General features: G+C 35.7%; 1 protein-coding gene across 1 annotated transcript in view; it reads left to right on the plus strand.

Moving 5' to 3' along the window:
- CPNE3 (copine 3) overlaps positions 1 to 15,285 on the plus strand; it is a 50,680-nt gene that overhangs the window by 14,204 nt on the left and 21,191 nt on the right. Inside the window, exons 2-7 of the mRNA XM_035011482.1 lie at positions 663 to 800; positions 1,107 to 1,286; positions 3,083 to 3,157; positions 4,557 to 4,628; positions 9,790 to 9,873; positions 12,399 to 12,488. Of these exons, the coding sequence (XP_034867373.1) occupies positions 669 to 800; positions 1,107 to 1,286; positions 3,083 to 3,157; positions 4,557 to 4,628; positions 9,790 to 9,873; positions 12,399 to 12,488 (633 nt within the window). The 5' untranslated portion in view covers positions 663 to 668. The remainder of the gene's footprint in view (positions 1 to 662; positions 801 to 1,106; positions 1,287 to 3,082; positions 3,158 to 4,556; positions 4,629 to 9,789; positions 9,874 to 12,398; positions 12,489 to 15,285) is intronic.

The raw sequence follows: 15,285 nt of genomic DNA on the forward strand, positions 1-15,285 counted from the left end.
CAGCCAAGGTTGAAAATCACTGCTGTAAAATGTATGGGGATGGGGTGGGGAAAGGAGCGGGTATTTGAGGTCTTTTATTCCCCAGACACATTTTTTTTTTAAAGATTTTATTTTTAAATAATCTCTGCACCCAGTGTGGGGCTCAAACCAACAACCCGAGATCAAGAGTCTCATGCTGCACCAACTGAGCCAGCCAGGTGACCCCGAAATTCTTTGAAAATAAAATATCTCACTCAGTATCTTGTTAAATAAACAAATACAAATGAAATAAAGGTTGTAGTTTGATTCATTTTGTTTTTCAGCTAAATACTGTGTTTACCTTTATGTGAAAGATCAAGATTATATTTGGACTTTTTCTGAATGGCAAACTTATAGTAAAGTGAAAAGAAGATTAATATGCATTTTAAAAGCTGCATTTTATTGTCATACAATAAATGAGTTTCATCCCAGCAAGAGAATCTGACCAAAGCAACATCACTGGGATGGGCTAATAGCCATCTGAATTACCAGGAGGCACATATTAACAGTTTTATTCTAGCAAGCTTACTCCAGGATCCTATTCTGACAGTTTGTCCTAAGAATTCAGCTATTTCACTGGGAATGTATGTACTTCTTAAAGGCACCATTTCATTAGCATCCTCATTTCCTTGGTTTTCTCACAGCTCAATATGGCTGCCCAATGCGTTACGAAGGTGGAGCTGAATGTTTCCTGTGACAATCTTTTGGATATGGATGTAGGGTCGAAGTCGGACCCTTTATGTGTGTTATTTTTGAATACGAGCGGTCAGCAGTGGTATGAGGTAATGTTAAATACTGTAGGTGAAAAGCAATCTGAATTGCTCTTTTGATAATGTGAAGCCCTTATTACAACCGTTAAAAATAATGAAAACATCTCATCTGTTAATGCAGTTTTTTGGGGCAAGTTTTTCCTTGATTGTGGAATTTTTCATCTACATATAAAAACTTTCTTTAGCTATCTATTATGCTTATATTTAGTTACCTGTAGTACATGAAGATGCTTATATTTAGTTACCTGTAGTACATGAAGATGAATGTTAAGTGCACTTTGATCTGAAGAAACTTTTTGTTTTTGGGGGTGAGTATAGGTTGATCGCACAGAAAGGATTAAGAATTGTTTGAATCCCACATTTTCCAAGACATTTGTTATTGATTACTACTTTGAAGTGGTTCAGAAATTGAAATTTGGGGTTTATGACATTGACAACAAAACCGTCCAGCTGAATGATGATGATTTCTTAGGAGAATTTGAATGTACCCTTGGACAGGTGAGTATAATTAGCTTTTGCAGTATATTGTGTCTAAATTTTAACCAGAGAATTGGGCATTTTTTATAAGTGCTCATTAGTTTAATTTTTAGGGTTGAAAAGTATATAATCACTTTATAGACCTGTTTCATACATTAGTATGTTTGGTTTGAACATTATAGAATTTATCTTATTTTTCCTAAGGGCAGGGACCATGTGTTTTTGGCAGAGCCCATTAATTCTTTTGAGTTACGGGTGTTTCATTTGACACTTCAGTAAATAATACCATTGCTCTAGCTGCTTTGTGTACTATTTATAGATTTCAGTACAATTTTGTTCTTTTTAAAAAATTTTTTTTTAAGATTTTATATACCAATTTATTTGAGAGAGAAGGTGTTGGGAGGGGCAGATGGGGAGGGAGAAGGACAAGCAGACTTTGCACTGAGTGCAGACTCTGAGATCATGACCCGAGCCTAAACCAAGAATCAGAGGCTTAACAGACTGAGCCACCCAAGCGCCCCTACAATTTTGTTCTTATGTTTCAGTCATAAATACTTTCAAAGTAACAGCAACTTCTGATGTTCTAACTAACGTGACTGATCCCTCTAGATCCCCGATGGCCCAACACTGTCCTTTTACCTGGCTTGCTCTTCCTCAACCTTGGGTATATCGGTGTAAGCCTTCCTCCCCAAGTAAGCCTCCTCTGACCCCCTTGAGTAGTTTGGGGTGCCACCCTGTGCTCACCCTGGTACTCTCTACTGCTTCTACCTTATCGTCCACCATCCATCCATAGTTGCTTAATTATCTGTCTTTCCTATATGACAGATTTGATCAGGGTAGAGGTGTATTTGTAGGCTCACCATTTTGCTTCTATCTGAGTCTGACTTCTAAAGAGAAATCATGGGGTGCCTGAGTGACTCAGTTGGTTGTAAGATTCTTAATTTTGGCTCAGGTTGTGATCTCAGGGTCCTGAGATCCCGCTCAGCAGGGAGTCTGCTCGTCCCTCTTTCTGTGCTCTCCCCTCACCCCACCACGTGTTCCTCTGTCAAATAAATAAACAAAATCTTAAAAAAAATTTAAGAGAGATCATGACCATTTGTAATAGAGCTGGAAAGGCCTCAGGAGGGAAGAGTCATTGTTTTTCAGCGGGTGACATTGCTTAGATTTGTTTATTTTTCCGTGTATTGTTTGGAGATCTTGGTATTTCCTATGTCTCAAGGACAATATGAAGCTGAAGCTGATCAGTTTTCTAAAACTTTGATGAATAGTATCAAAGAGAAAATTAAACAAGTATTGATTTTTTTTGGAAAAAAATCACGTGTAGCTAAATTATAATGAATTTGATAGAGGTATCTATTTGAGAGTACTTAGGTCTACTATATTAATCAAAATGATATTTTGTGGGGGTTATATATTCAAGTTATGTGTCAGTTGAAAAACTGAATCCCATGTATTGAGTTCTGAGGCCCACCTCTTACCTACAGGGTTTTCAGCTCAGTGATTGGTATATGTGAAGAGAACCTGTCCCTCTTTTTCCATTACAGGGAAAAGTTAAACTTTGAAGAAATTGATAAAGAAACTAGTAGTTGGGGAGATTGTATCTGCCAGGACTGGCCCTAGGAAATCTTTTCCAGTGGGTTTTAAATATGTAGATGTGTTTTATAATCTCTAAATCTTTAAGGCATGGACTTAATATTTCCATTTCTAATGACTTAAGTTGACTTAACTTTATACTCAACTCTTGTTGAAATCATTCAGCTTAAAAATTCACATACTGAAGTGAAATAGCTCTTTGTATCACTTTCCAATTTTAACAGATTGTTTCCAGCAAGAAGCTAACTCGACCCCTGGTGCTTAAAAACGGCAGACCTGCGGGGAAAGGGAGCATTACGGTAACAATAAGATATTTGTCTTTTGCCTGAAAAGATTTAGCATAATAGGACATGCTGAAACTGTGCATATCAGACAAATACTCTATAGCCATGCTTTGTCATTTGATCCTGAATGTTGCTTTTCATTTGTACTTGCCTTATAATGATCACAAATGGGAAATATGTTGGGTCAAAAAGAAGGAGAAAAATGCAGTATGGGAATTCCTTCTTTGAGTCTTTTAAGTTGCTCATGGAATCAGGTGCAGCCTGGTGATGCTTGCCTCTCCCCCATGGAAGTGTAAATCCCCAAGTTAGAGAGAAATGACTTAATCATCTGAATGGATTAATTTGACCATCTACTAAGCAAACATAGTTCCCCCAATAGGACAGAAACTGCATAATGGATTTCATCCCAAATGGATCTTATATTATGCCATGCCCATAGAACCTCTCAACTCTTTTTTTTTTAAGTTTTTATTTAGTTATTTAAGTAATCTCCATACCCAGTGTGGGGCTCGAACTCATGACCCCAAGATCAAGAGTCATATGCTCTTCCAACTGAGCCATCCAGGCACCCCTGAACCTCTCAACTCTTAACCATCTTTTTTGTGCTTGCGCTCTCCTGCCCATCCTCCCACTCAGATTTTTCTATTGCTAATTACTGGTCCTAGGCAAATGAATATATGCTTTATACTGTTTTAGATTTCAAATTACATAATGTTGCACTTTAAATAAGTATCTTTAAATAATAGGATGAAATAATTATCTTCTAGAGTTTCTGTCCAGGTTATCACTGCCTGGAGCAGTGGTTTCTAACTTTAGCTCTGTCTGAGAATGGAAGGCTGGCTCCCTCATGTTTGAGGGTTATTGTCATTATGAGGGCATTTCCCTAAGCAACTGTTTTGCTTTAGTTTAAAGAATGTTAAGTGTCTTTGGGGTGTTGACTTATGTGAGACAGAACATTATAGTAGTTAGCTCTATTGCTCTTGGGGGTCATGATAGCCTGGAATTTGCTTTTAACTATAGTAAGTTTTTCAGTGACATTGGATGAAAAATGTTGATCTCATATTTCAATTTAAAGTGTTCTCTAGGTATAATTTACTCACACTTCAGGTAGGGTCATGCAGTCTTCCGGGGCTTTGATTTTTCACTGGAATGGGGAAGATCCAGTTTGGGCAACAACATTTGAAAAACGAGTTGCATAATACAGATTTGGCATATTTAGGGAAAATATTTTGTACACATAAAAGAAATAATGATCAATTTTTCTGAGTGGTACTTTTTTCTTATTAAAGATTTAAAAATTCATTTATATTAGTACCGTTTGTATCTATTATCAGATAACAGAATAAATCAGTACTTCTGAGTTTATCAGAACCCCTAAAACATATTGTCTCTCACTTACCTTATCTCCTCATAGATTTCAGCTGAAGAAATAAAGGATAACAGAGTGGTCTTGTTTGAAATGGAGGCAAGAAAACTCGACAATAAGGTGGGTAGTTGGCACATTTCCACAAGGTTATCCTGTTTTGCCTCACATTGATTCCTTTTTGAAAAAAATAATAATGCAATTAGTATTATGAACTCTATCATCTGAGCATCACTTAGAGTATTTAGTTACTTCCAAATTCTGCTTTCTATGTATGTTTAAGCAGAAGCCATTTTCTTTTACCTCTTTCCTCTAGATATTATCAAAAGGCTTGTCCAGATTAAAATAGGAGTTATTAAGAGCATTAATGTTTTTGTAAAAGGCATTTGAGAGAGTGTTGTTGGATTACCTTAAGGAAAGAAATAGAAATTCCATGCTCTACTGGATTTTTCTCTTTGCTTCCAAAAGTCGATGTTTATTTTTAATGAAGAATGAGTACAGTACATAATAACAGAACAACTTAGTATATAGCATGAATTAGAATAATTCTTTGAGTGATTTTATACTTAATCACATGAACTAGTCAGTATTTTTTTTTATCATTTTCATTTACCTTACAATTTAGTTTGCAAACATGTTAGACTAGTAGCCAGGGACTATTTTTATTTTGGAAAAATTTAAACATACAAAAATAAAATAGTCTTTAAAAAACCGTGCATGTCCCCATCATCCATCTTCAACACTTACAACTTATGGCTAATTTTGTTTCATCACCACCCCTATCTACCTTCTCTCCTCGCAGACATCGTGTCATTTCATCTGTAAATATTTTGGTGTATCTCCAAAGATTCTTTTTTTTTGTTGTTTTTTAAGCGATAGAAGTTTATTAAGCAAGGATACAGAAAAAGCTCTCAGGAGTGAGAGGGGTCCCAACAGGGTTGCTCTCCAAAGATGCTTTTTTTTTTTTTTAGATTTTATTTATTTGACAGAGAGAGACACAGCGAGAGAGGGAACACAAGCAAGGGGAGTGGGAGAGGGAGAAGCAGGCTTCCTGCAGAGCAGGAAGCCCGATGCAGGGCTCGATCCCAGGACCCTGGGATCATGACCTGAGCCAAAGGAAGACGCTTAACGACTGAGCCACCCAGGCGCCCCTCCAAAGATTCTTTTAACAGTATAATTGTTTGGTATGTTTCAAGTCTTTTTTAATCCATAAATTTCCCCCTTTCTTTTACTTCCTTCCTCCCTCTCTCCTTTGTTTCCTTTCATCCCATCCATCCATCCGTCCTCATGGAACTTACTCTATAAAGAAATGGACTTTGTCCTATAGAAGTTGTAACACTGCATATAGCTGATTAAATACTTGTGGTGTCATTTAAAATGTTTCTCTCTCCACCTTTATTTCCTGATTTCTATAAGCTGGTAACTGAATCTAGATGAATGTTCTGATGGTATTTTGAATTGTTGGTAAGGCAGTTTCATAGGTGGTGGCATGTGATTCCATCAGGAGGCTCACATTGTTGAGTTCTGTCTTTTTGGGACGTCAGTGAACATTGATGATAATTCTACTACCTAGATATGTTATTTTATTAAGAGTCTGTTAAATAGATTCTCATGCTATCATTGCTTCATTTATTAATGAGGATACTTCTATAGAGATAAGTATTCTTACCCATGTTAGGTATTTATTTATTCTGAGGTATGATTGTACAGGAAGCAATTTAAAATGTATGATTTTTTTCCTTCATATATACCATTTCACAGAATAAGTTGGTTCCCTATCATCCTCTAAATGTGACAATGAGGGGTTTTTTTTTTGTTTGTTGTTTTTTATTTTTAGTATTGCTATGAACTCTTTATCAGTGAACTCCTGTTGATGCTTAAATTATCTTAACTTTGGCCTGTGGGAACCTCTTTAAGTTTGTTCCTGAAATCAGTTGGCAAATCTCCAGGAGTCTTTGGATAGCTTCCTTGCTCTGTGGCATGACAAGATGTTCCAAGCTTATTTTATCTAATTTCTGCCCCAGACTGGCAGATTAAAAAGAGCCTGATTATATTTTAGTGGAAATTGTTATTTAGAGACCAGTCTGGTGCTAGGGGTGCTTATTGTCGATTATTGCCACTTACTGTTTCCAAGGCTTTTTAGTAGACAATTATAGGAAAGACTGTTTTGTTTTTTTAAAGAAAAACTAAATCATAAATTTATACAACTATTTCCAGTTCAGATGTAGAATTACAGGGCCTTACTTCTTTAATTCTATATTTGTGCCTGCCTTCTCTTATGCTGAAAATCTCAGTTCCTAAGGATGTTAACATAATTGCTTATCTGTTTTGCCTTTTATAATATCTAATACATTCAGAATAAAAATATCCATATTATAATTAACAATATTTTTACTGAAAACAGCTTGAGCTTTCTTTGAAATTCTTTTTTTTTTAACTTTATTTATTCATTTATGTAATCTCTACACCCATTTTGGGGCTTGAACTCACTACCCTGAGATCAAAAGTCACATGCTCTGCTGACTGAGCCAGCTAGGCACCCCCCCTTGAAATTCTTTTTGTCTTTAGGGTTATATATTCTACTTGGGTTGTATATTCAAATTCTTGTGTTTTAAAGAAATCTTTTAATTATTATTCTATCACAGTGACACATTTGAATTTTGCTTTTGGTATTTAGGGATTGCTTTCAATTTTTAAAAATTTAACTTTGTTTTATAATTATGTAAAAGATTTATGTGGTTCCAAAGCCAAATCTATAAAACAAGATATATTCAAGAAATTTAGCTTCTTTCTCTGTCCACTCTGTTTTTCCTTCCTTTGTCCCTGTAGGTAATAATGTTTTAAAATTTATATTTTATGGTTTAATTTTCCAATTTCCTAAAAAAAAATCTAAGTTTTTTTTTGTGTATGTTTGTATGTCTCTGTGTATATACATATATGTATATATTGATATATCTAAATAGATATGTATGTGTGTATGTATGTATTTGTATTTATATTCTCCACCCTCAGCCCTTGGGTAACTGTAGCATACTACATACATACACTTTTTTTTTTTTAGCGAGGGAGAGTGAGAGCACCTGTGTGTGCGTGTGTGCGTGTGCACACGTGAGTGGGGGCGGGGAGGGGGCAGGGTGGGTGCAGAGAGAGAATCTTAGACAGGCTCCACTCAGTGGGGAGCCCAACTTGGGGTTCCATCTCACAACCCTGACATCATGACCTGAGCCGAAGGCGAGAGCCTGTCGCTTAACTGACTGAGCCACCCATGTGCCCCCATACATATGCTTTCAGACATATATATATTCTCTGGATATGCATATATACACTTTTCTCCACCTTGCTTTTTTTCACTTAACATATTCTAGAGGTCTGAGTCAGGAACTGTTAATTCTTACTTTAGTTCTACTACTGACATCTTAATGAACTTTCAGAGGTTTGTTGTCTGACTTTCAAAATGGTAATAATGATATTCTAACCTTTCTCATAGATTTATTTCTAAGATAGGTCAGACAGGGTACATTAATGTGTTTTTAGAAAGTTAACTTCTCTGTGTATAGTGCTGCTATTAGTTTTATAAAATGGTTTACAGAGAGGCTTATTACATTGATTCTTAAGATTCTTCTTAGTAGATAAGGTTAAATTTTAAAAGTTCTGGGGCGCTCGGGTGGCTCTGTCAGTTAAGTGTCTGCCTTCGGCTCAGGTCGTGATCTCAGGGTCCTGGGATCAAGCCCCAAGTTGGGCTCTCCTGCTGTCTGCTTCTCCCTCTCCTTCTGTGCTCTCTCTCCCTCTCAAATAAATAAATAAAATCTTAAAAAATATATTTTTTAAAGTTCTGCATAACTTTTGTGTGTGTATGTGCGTATATATATATATATCTATATTTATATCTATATTTTAAAAGTTTACTTAAGTAATGTCTACACCCAAATGGGGCTCAAACTCATGACCCAAGATCAAGAGTCACATGTTCTTCTGACTAAGTCAGCCAGGCACCCCTGTGTTTATATATTTTTTAATATTTTATTTATTTATTTGAAAGAGAGAACATGAGAAGGGGGAGGGACAGAGGGAGAGGGAGAATCAGACTCCCCGCTGAGTGGGGAACCCAACATGGGGCTCAGTCCCAAGACCCTGAAATGATTTGAACCAAAGTCAGATGCTTAACCAACTGAGTCACCCAGGTCCTTCCTCTCCCCCCCCACCCCCAGCCCCATGTTTATATTTTTGACTGTACCAAATATATTACTTGATTGACATTGAACTGCTGAGGAGGGAAATAACATTATCTTAGTTCTTAATTTAATACTGAGTTTAATTTAGGACTCAAAAAATCTTCAATTCACGGACATAGCTGCATATATTACTGTGGAATTAACAGGTGCCCTTTCATTTTGACAAATAATAAGTCATATATTCTAAAGAGTATGGAAATTTCAAAATAAAGGCAAACAAAAATGAGAAAACAAAATAATTTATAATCTCACTACTTGAGTTTGACCTCTGGAAGTGATTTGGTCATTCTTCCAGAATTTTATCTCTGTGTATTTGTGTGTGTATTTGTGTGTGTGTGTGTGTGTGTTGAGGATGGTGATAAGGGTATTTTTGAGCACTCACTGTGCTTCAGCATTATACAGGGGTGCTGTGGTGAATTACAGAGGAAAAAGAAGATGTACTTTGTACCCTTGAAATAATTCTGTTATGCACTTCACATATTTACCTCTGTTCCCTGTGTGTGTAAAGAAATGTGTGGAATTGGTGGAAGAGTATTGGACATAGAAGGTATAAAGTCAAGTCTCAGATCCATGAATTCATTAGATGTGTGATCTTGCCAAAGTCATTTAACCCCTGCAAGTCCATTTTTTGCTGATAACACCTCTGTCCCTCATGGAGTAGTGGGACTAATGTTTGGGATGTCATTTATATAAAACTATTCAGTGCTATGTGAATGAATACTCTTAATAAGGAACACAAGCCCAAAACATATTTTATTAATTATGGGTCCTATTGTTCACTATATTTTAAAGCCTTGTTCTCATGTTTTTTTGAAAAGTGAAGGTATGATACATAGAATTATGAGCGTTTATCACAAATGCCTTAATAGTTCTCCTTGTAGGCATCAGCAAGTTTGTAAGTTTGTGAGGAAGGTGATGGGATTTGTATTTACTACTGTACTGTATATGTCTATACTATGGAGTTAGACTTCAGGTATTGCTAACATGTAACATGTATAAAATGTGGTTTCACATGGTTTCAGAGGAGAATAATTGACTTTTTTTAAATGTAGGATCTATTTGGAAAGTCAGATCCATACCTGGAATTCCACAAGCAGACATCCGATGGAAACTGGCTAATGGTTCATCGAACAGAGGTGAATATCTGAATTTGAAAAAGTAGAATTGAGGTTTCCATTGGAATTGTAGTAATCTAAATTTTTAAAAATTATGTATTTATAAAAAAATATCAATCTGAGTTCAGACATATAGAGTCAGAGATACAAGATCAACAAACTCATTTTTTTTTTTCTTTTCATGTGGTGGTGCTACCATGCTGAACTATTAGTAAAATTTTATTTTGAAAAATTTAAAACCCTGTAAAAAGCACTAAAATGTATACCTGTGTATCCTTCACTTAGATTTAGCAACTGGTCGTACCTGCATGTGTCTTCTTTCTCTCTCACTCACATACACACACAGACATACATATATACATATACAGACATACATGCATAGACTTCCCATTGCAAAACCATTTTATTTTAATTTTATTTAATTTTATTTTATTTTTAAAGATTTTATTTATTTGACAGAGAGAGACACAGTGAGAGAGGGAACACAAACGGGGAGTGGGAGAGGGAGAAGCAGGCTTCCCACGTAGCAGGGAGCCCGATGCGGGGCTCGATCCCAGGACCCTGGGATCATGACCTGAGCAGAAGGCAGACGCTTAACGGACTGAGCCACCCAGACGCCCCTGCAAAACCATTTTAATGTAGGCTGCAGAGATCATGATTCCTCACCTTAATACAACAGCAGATTTTTATTAATAACAAGGGCATTCTTCTATACAATCACACCTGAGAGTTTAATTTAGGACTCAAAATTTATAGCATCACTCAGTATATCATTTAACTTCAGATTTCCCCAGTTGTCCTACACATGTTTTTATATACACACACATATATACACATATACATAGATATACACACATATATACATATACATATATATCTCCATATATTTTTGTACAGGATCGATTCAAATTTCCTATTTTGCATTTGTTTCTTATGTTCTCAATATATAAGATTCTTCTCCCTATCTGCCTTATATTTTCATGCCGTTGAATCTCCTGAATAATAAAGACCAGTATGTTTAACATTCTGAGTCTTCTGTTTCCTTACAATTATATCCAAATCAAACAATTCCATCAAGAACATTATGTGTTCTTGCTCTGTATCATCCAAGGACCCATGATATCAGGCTGTCCGGTATTGATGTTGCCAACCTTGTCTACTTGGTTAAGCTGGTGATCACGAGATCTTGCCATGATAAAGTCCCATTTTTTCCCCTTTGTAATTAATAAGTGATCTGTGGTGTGATACTTCGAGACTGCATGATTAAGCTGTTCTTTAGCATATCACCTGTCTATTGATGATCCATACCTAAATCAATTTTTATATTAGGGGGTATGAAATAGTGATTTTTTTCTAAACCTTTCATCCCTTTACATATGTTAACAGATACTCCTCTTTCATCTCTCCTCTTGCTTCCTTTTTTATTTTTAGTAGACTCATGACTGTTAACACAGTGTATTCATTGTGTTATAATTCATTACTGTCATCATTTTTGCTGTTCAAATTAATCCAGATTTGACCAGGGAGAGTGACATCAAAAGGCTTCTGGGTTCTTTTAACATAACCCCATAGTATTTAAGCATTCTTTTATTTATTTATTTATAGGTTTTTTTTTTTAAAGTTTATTTATTTATTTATTTTTTAAGTAATCTCTACACCAAACATGGGGCTTAAATTCACGGCCCCGAGATCAATTATGCTTCTCTGACTGAGCCAGCCAGGTGCCCTCATTCTCTTACTTTATATTAAAGTATATTCTCGGGGCGCCTGGGTGGCTCAGTCGTTAAGCATCTGCCTTCGGCTCAGGTCATGATCCCAAACTCCTGGGATCGAGCCCTGCATCAGGCTCCCTGCTCAGCGGGGTGTCTGCTTCTCCCTCCCCCACTCCCCCTGCTTGTGTTCCCTCTCTCGCTGTCTCTCTCTCTCTGTCAAAAAAGTAAATAAAATCTTAAAAAAATAATAAAGTATATTCTCAGGTCACCTTATGCTCACTCTATTCCAGGTCTGGAATGGGCCCTTTCTCTTGGATCCCTATTCCTTTAAGGTAGTAGTGCTAGATATGCTCATAGCTACTGAGATGTCATTTCATTTATGTCTTTTTGATGGACATAGAGTATTTGTGTTTATTATGTGTATGTATATTTAAAAAAATTTTAAATCACAAATTTAGACTATTTCTTCCATTCAAGTCCAACCCAGCAAGGTTCTTTCTCATCCTTTCTTATTCCAAATTTGAATCTTCTGTGTCCTGCAATGAAAACCCTGGTTTCCAACAAAAGCAGCAATCTGTAGTTTCTAAGTTTACCTTGTAATGGGTGAAATATATTTTCCAAGTAGTTTCTCTTCTTTTCTCAGAATGTATCTATCTCACTTTTCTTCTAACAGTTGTATAATATTGTCCTAGATAGTTTTTCATTGAAAAAGTTGACTGGGTGAAAAGGTGAAGGATGACTGGTGAGAGTGTAGCAAGAATCTTGGAAAAGAAAGAGCAAAATATTAAGGGACTGAATGTTTTTCTAACTAGTCTTTGAATCTTCATTTTATAGGTTGTTAAAAATAACTTGAATCCTGTTTGGAGGCCTTTTAAAATCTCTCTTAACTCCCTGTGCTATGGAGATATGGACAAAACGATCAAGGTAATTTAAAGTTATATATATGTTATATATACACACATACATGTCTTTCATAAAACTAGTTGATTAGATAGTATTTCATAGAAGTAAATGATCTAATAGATACCTGTAAGGTTTGAATTTTATTTGTATTTAGGAATATTAAAATAGAAATGTCTCTGGTAAGTAAATGGTCAGTTTGAAGGGTAGACATGTTTGACTGATCTGTTCGCCTAGTGCTTAATCAAAAATTATGATTTTTATTTTACTCTTCATTTTTTTAAAAAATGTCCAATTTAAATCTTTCCTCCCTTTAATAAGATTCCTTTGCTCTGCAAACAGGAACCTTTAACTGCCCTCTTTGCCTTTGGTGTGCCCCTTGCAGATAAAAGCAGATTTACTTGACTAAAAACTCAGAGCTTCTACCATCAGCAAGAGAGGAGAATAGTGGTGGCATTTTCCATTGCTTATTTTCAGAGCAAGATATTATTCATTGAAAACTTCTAGGTGGCTTTAGTATAAAGTATTAGGAAAGCAGAGTGGGAACAGGAAGTAGCATGTGTCTGAGAATTTTTTTAATGTTTTAATTTGTAGCCATTTATTAGAAAATATTTATTATTTTTAAGACACATTATCCTAGAGTCTCTTTACATAAGATTCCAGATAGAAGCCTCTTCTTGTGTTTACTTGTCAGCAAACCGAAGTGGAGTTTGTTTTTGTTTTTGTTTTCTTTTGGTAATGAATATGGTAAAAACAGGACAGGTGATGGCATGGAGCACAGGATTTCGTGTCAGGCTTAGGCCTTCAACCAGGTAAGGGATCTTGGGCAGGTCATCTAACTTCTTCACTTATATAATAGAGAAAATAATGTCTATATTACCAAAAAGGGAAGGATTAAATTAATGAAAGTGAAAGTTTTATAAACCATTATACATAGCACAGATACTGTTACATTGAAAATGGCTTCATTCCTTAGATACAAAAAAATTTGTCCTCTGTTGGCAGAGAACTTTAAAAATTAATATAAGTACAATTTATGTGTTGTTTTAAACAGCAGTGAAAATTTAGGTAAAAAATAAATAGTAGAACAGTAGTTTTAAAAATTACTTTCTATTGTTATACTAAATCTAGAACTTTTGCTTTTCACATTAAAAATAATAAGTTGAAACTTTATTAGACCTGAGAAACAGGAAAGGATGGGGAAAAGAAATGCCTAAACCATAACTGATTGCTGGTAATAATATGTTAACAATGAAACAGTGTTTTTTAAACTTTTTTTGCACACAGTGGCATGCTTACAGGGCTATTTTATTATAGTAAGTAAACTGATTTCCGAGCTTTCTCTGATGAATGTCTTCCGTTCTTAAAACTTGCTCAGTTTGTTTTAACCATACACAACTTGGTTTGCCACATTGTGACTGTCTCTATTTCTTTAGTGCTGTATTTCTTTGCAATATCACAAAGTCATACATCTGTGATTCTCTTGGTGTTTGGACATTGTTTAGAGGTGTGGAAAAGAGTTTTAGAGCAGAGGATAGAGTCAGAATCCTCAGTAGTTTTTTTGTTGCTGTGTGAACGTGCCAGTGTTATCACTCCAGCATGTATTATTATTCTCATAAGATCAAGTGAGTAAAAGAAATAATCATGCATGTTGCCACCTTGCCTAAAATGGGAATGCCTTAATGAATGTGGTATTGTGTGGTGTGTGCATTCTTTTACATATATACATATCTGTATATGTATATATGTGTATATTTCAATGTCACAAGCACTGCTGATACTGTATCAGTATTGAAAAAAGCCAATAGGGGCGCCTGGGTGGCTCAGTCGTTAAGCGTCTGCCTTCGGCTCGGGTCATGATCCCCGGGTCCTGGGATCGAGCCCCGCATAGGGCTCCCTGCTCGGCGGGAAGCCTGCTTCTCCCTCTCCCATTCCCCCTGCTTCTCCATCTCCCACTCTCCCTGCTTGTGTTCCCTCTCTCGCTGTGTCTCTCTCTGTCAAATAAATGGGTAAAATCTTTAAAAAAAAAAAAGAAAAAGAAAAAAGCCAATAGTACTAGCTTTTGAATTTTTGAGAAGAGAAATTAAATGACACAAATCATTACATCATTTACCTCAAACTGTATCTGAACATAGGCCAGCATCACGTCTTTCTTTAGCACCGAACGTTTGTCTTCCGGGGCAACAGTGAATTTTTCCTATATAGTTATTAGAGTGAGCGATCAGAAATTCCAGCTTAAAAATCTTTTTAGCTCTTTAGTCTCAGTCAGTCTAACCATATGAAGGGTTTTAGGTGTTCATATGCTTTTTTAAAAAATAAAATTGGCCTTATCAAAGCTTGATCTTGTCTTAGATAGAAGTTGGAGTTTCCTGAATGCAAATATAAAGTGCAAAGTTCAGGGGCACCTGACTGGCTCAGTTAGTAGAGCATGCTACTCTTGATCCCAGGGTGGTAAGTTCAAGTCCCACGTTGGGTATAGAGCTTACTTCAAAAAAAAAAAAAAAATCTGTTTTCCATAATTAAAAAAAAATCTATTAAAAAGTGAAATCATGAAAATATTAAGATTGCTTTGGCTTTATCTTAATTTTACTTTCTCTAGAAAAAAATTAGTAAGATCATTGATTTTCTTTTCCCCTCATAGTTTGAAGAGTCAGATAAAAGGACTTTGGTTTAAAAATTAAATATCAGATATATAAGGCAAGAATCAAAGGGTCATAATTGGTCAGTGACCAAACTGTTTACAATAAATAAAAGTCTTTTACAGTTACTCAAAATTGCAATTCTAGACCTTGTCTTTATTGATTGATTTTTAGTCTCCCTG

Source organism: Mirounga leonina, unplaced genomic scaffold (genome assembly GCF_011800145.1).
Source record: "Mirounga leonina isolate KUSES-001 unplaced genomic scaffold, KU_Mleo_1.0 Mir_165, whole genome shotgun sequence".
Taxonomy (NCBI): Eukaryota; Metazoa; Chordata; class Mammalia; order Carnivora; family Phocidae; genus Mirounga; species Mirounga leonina.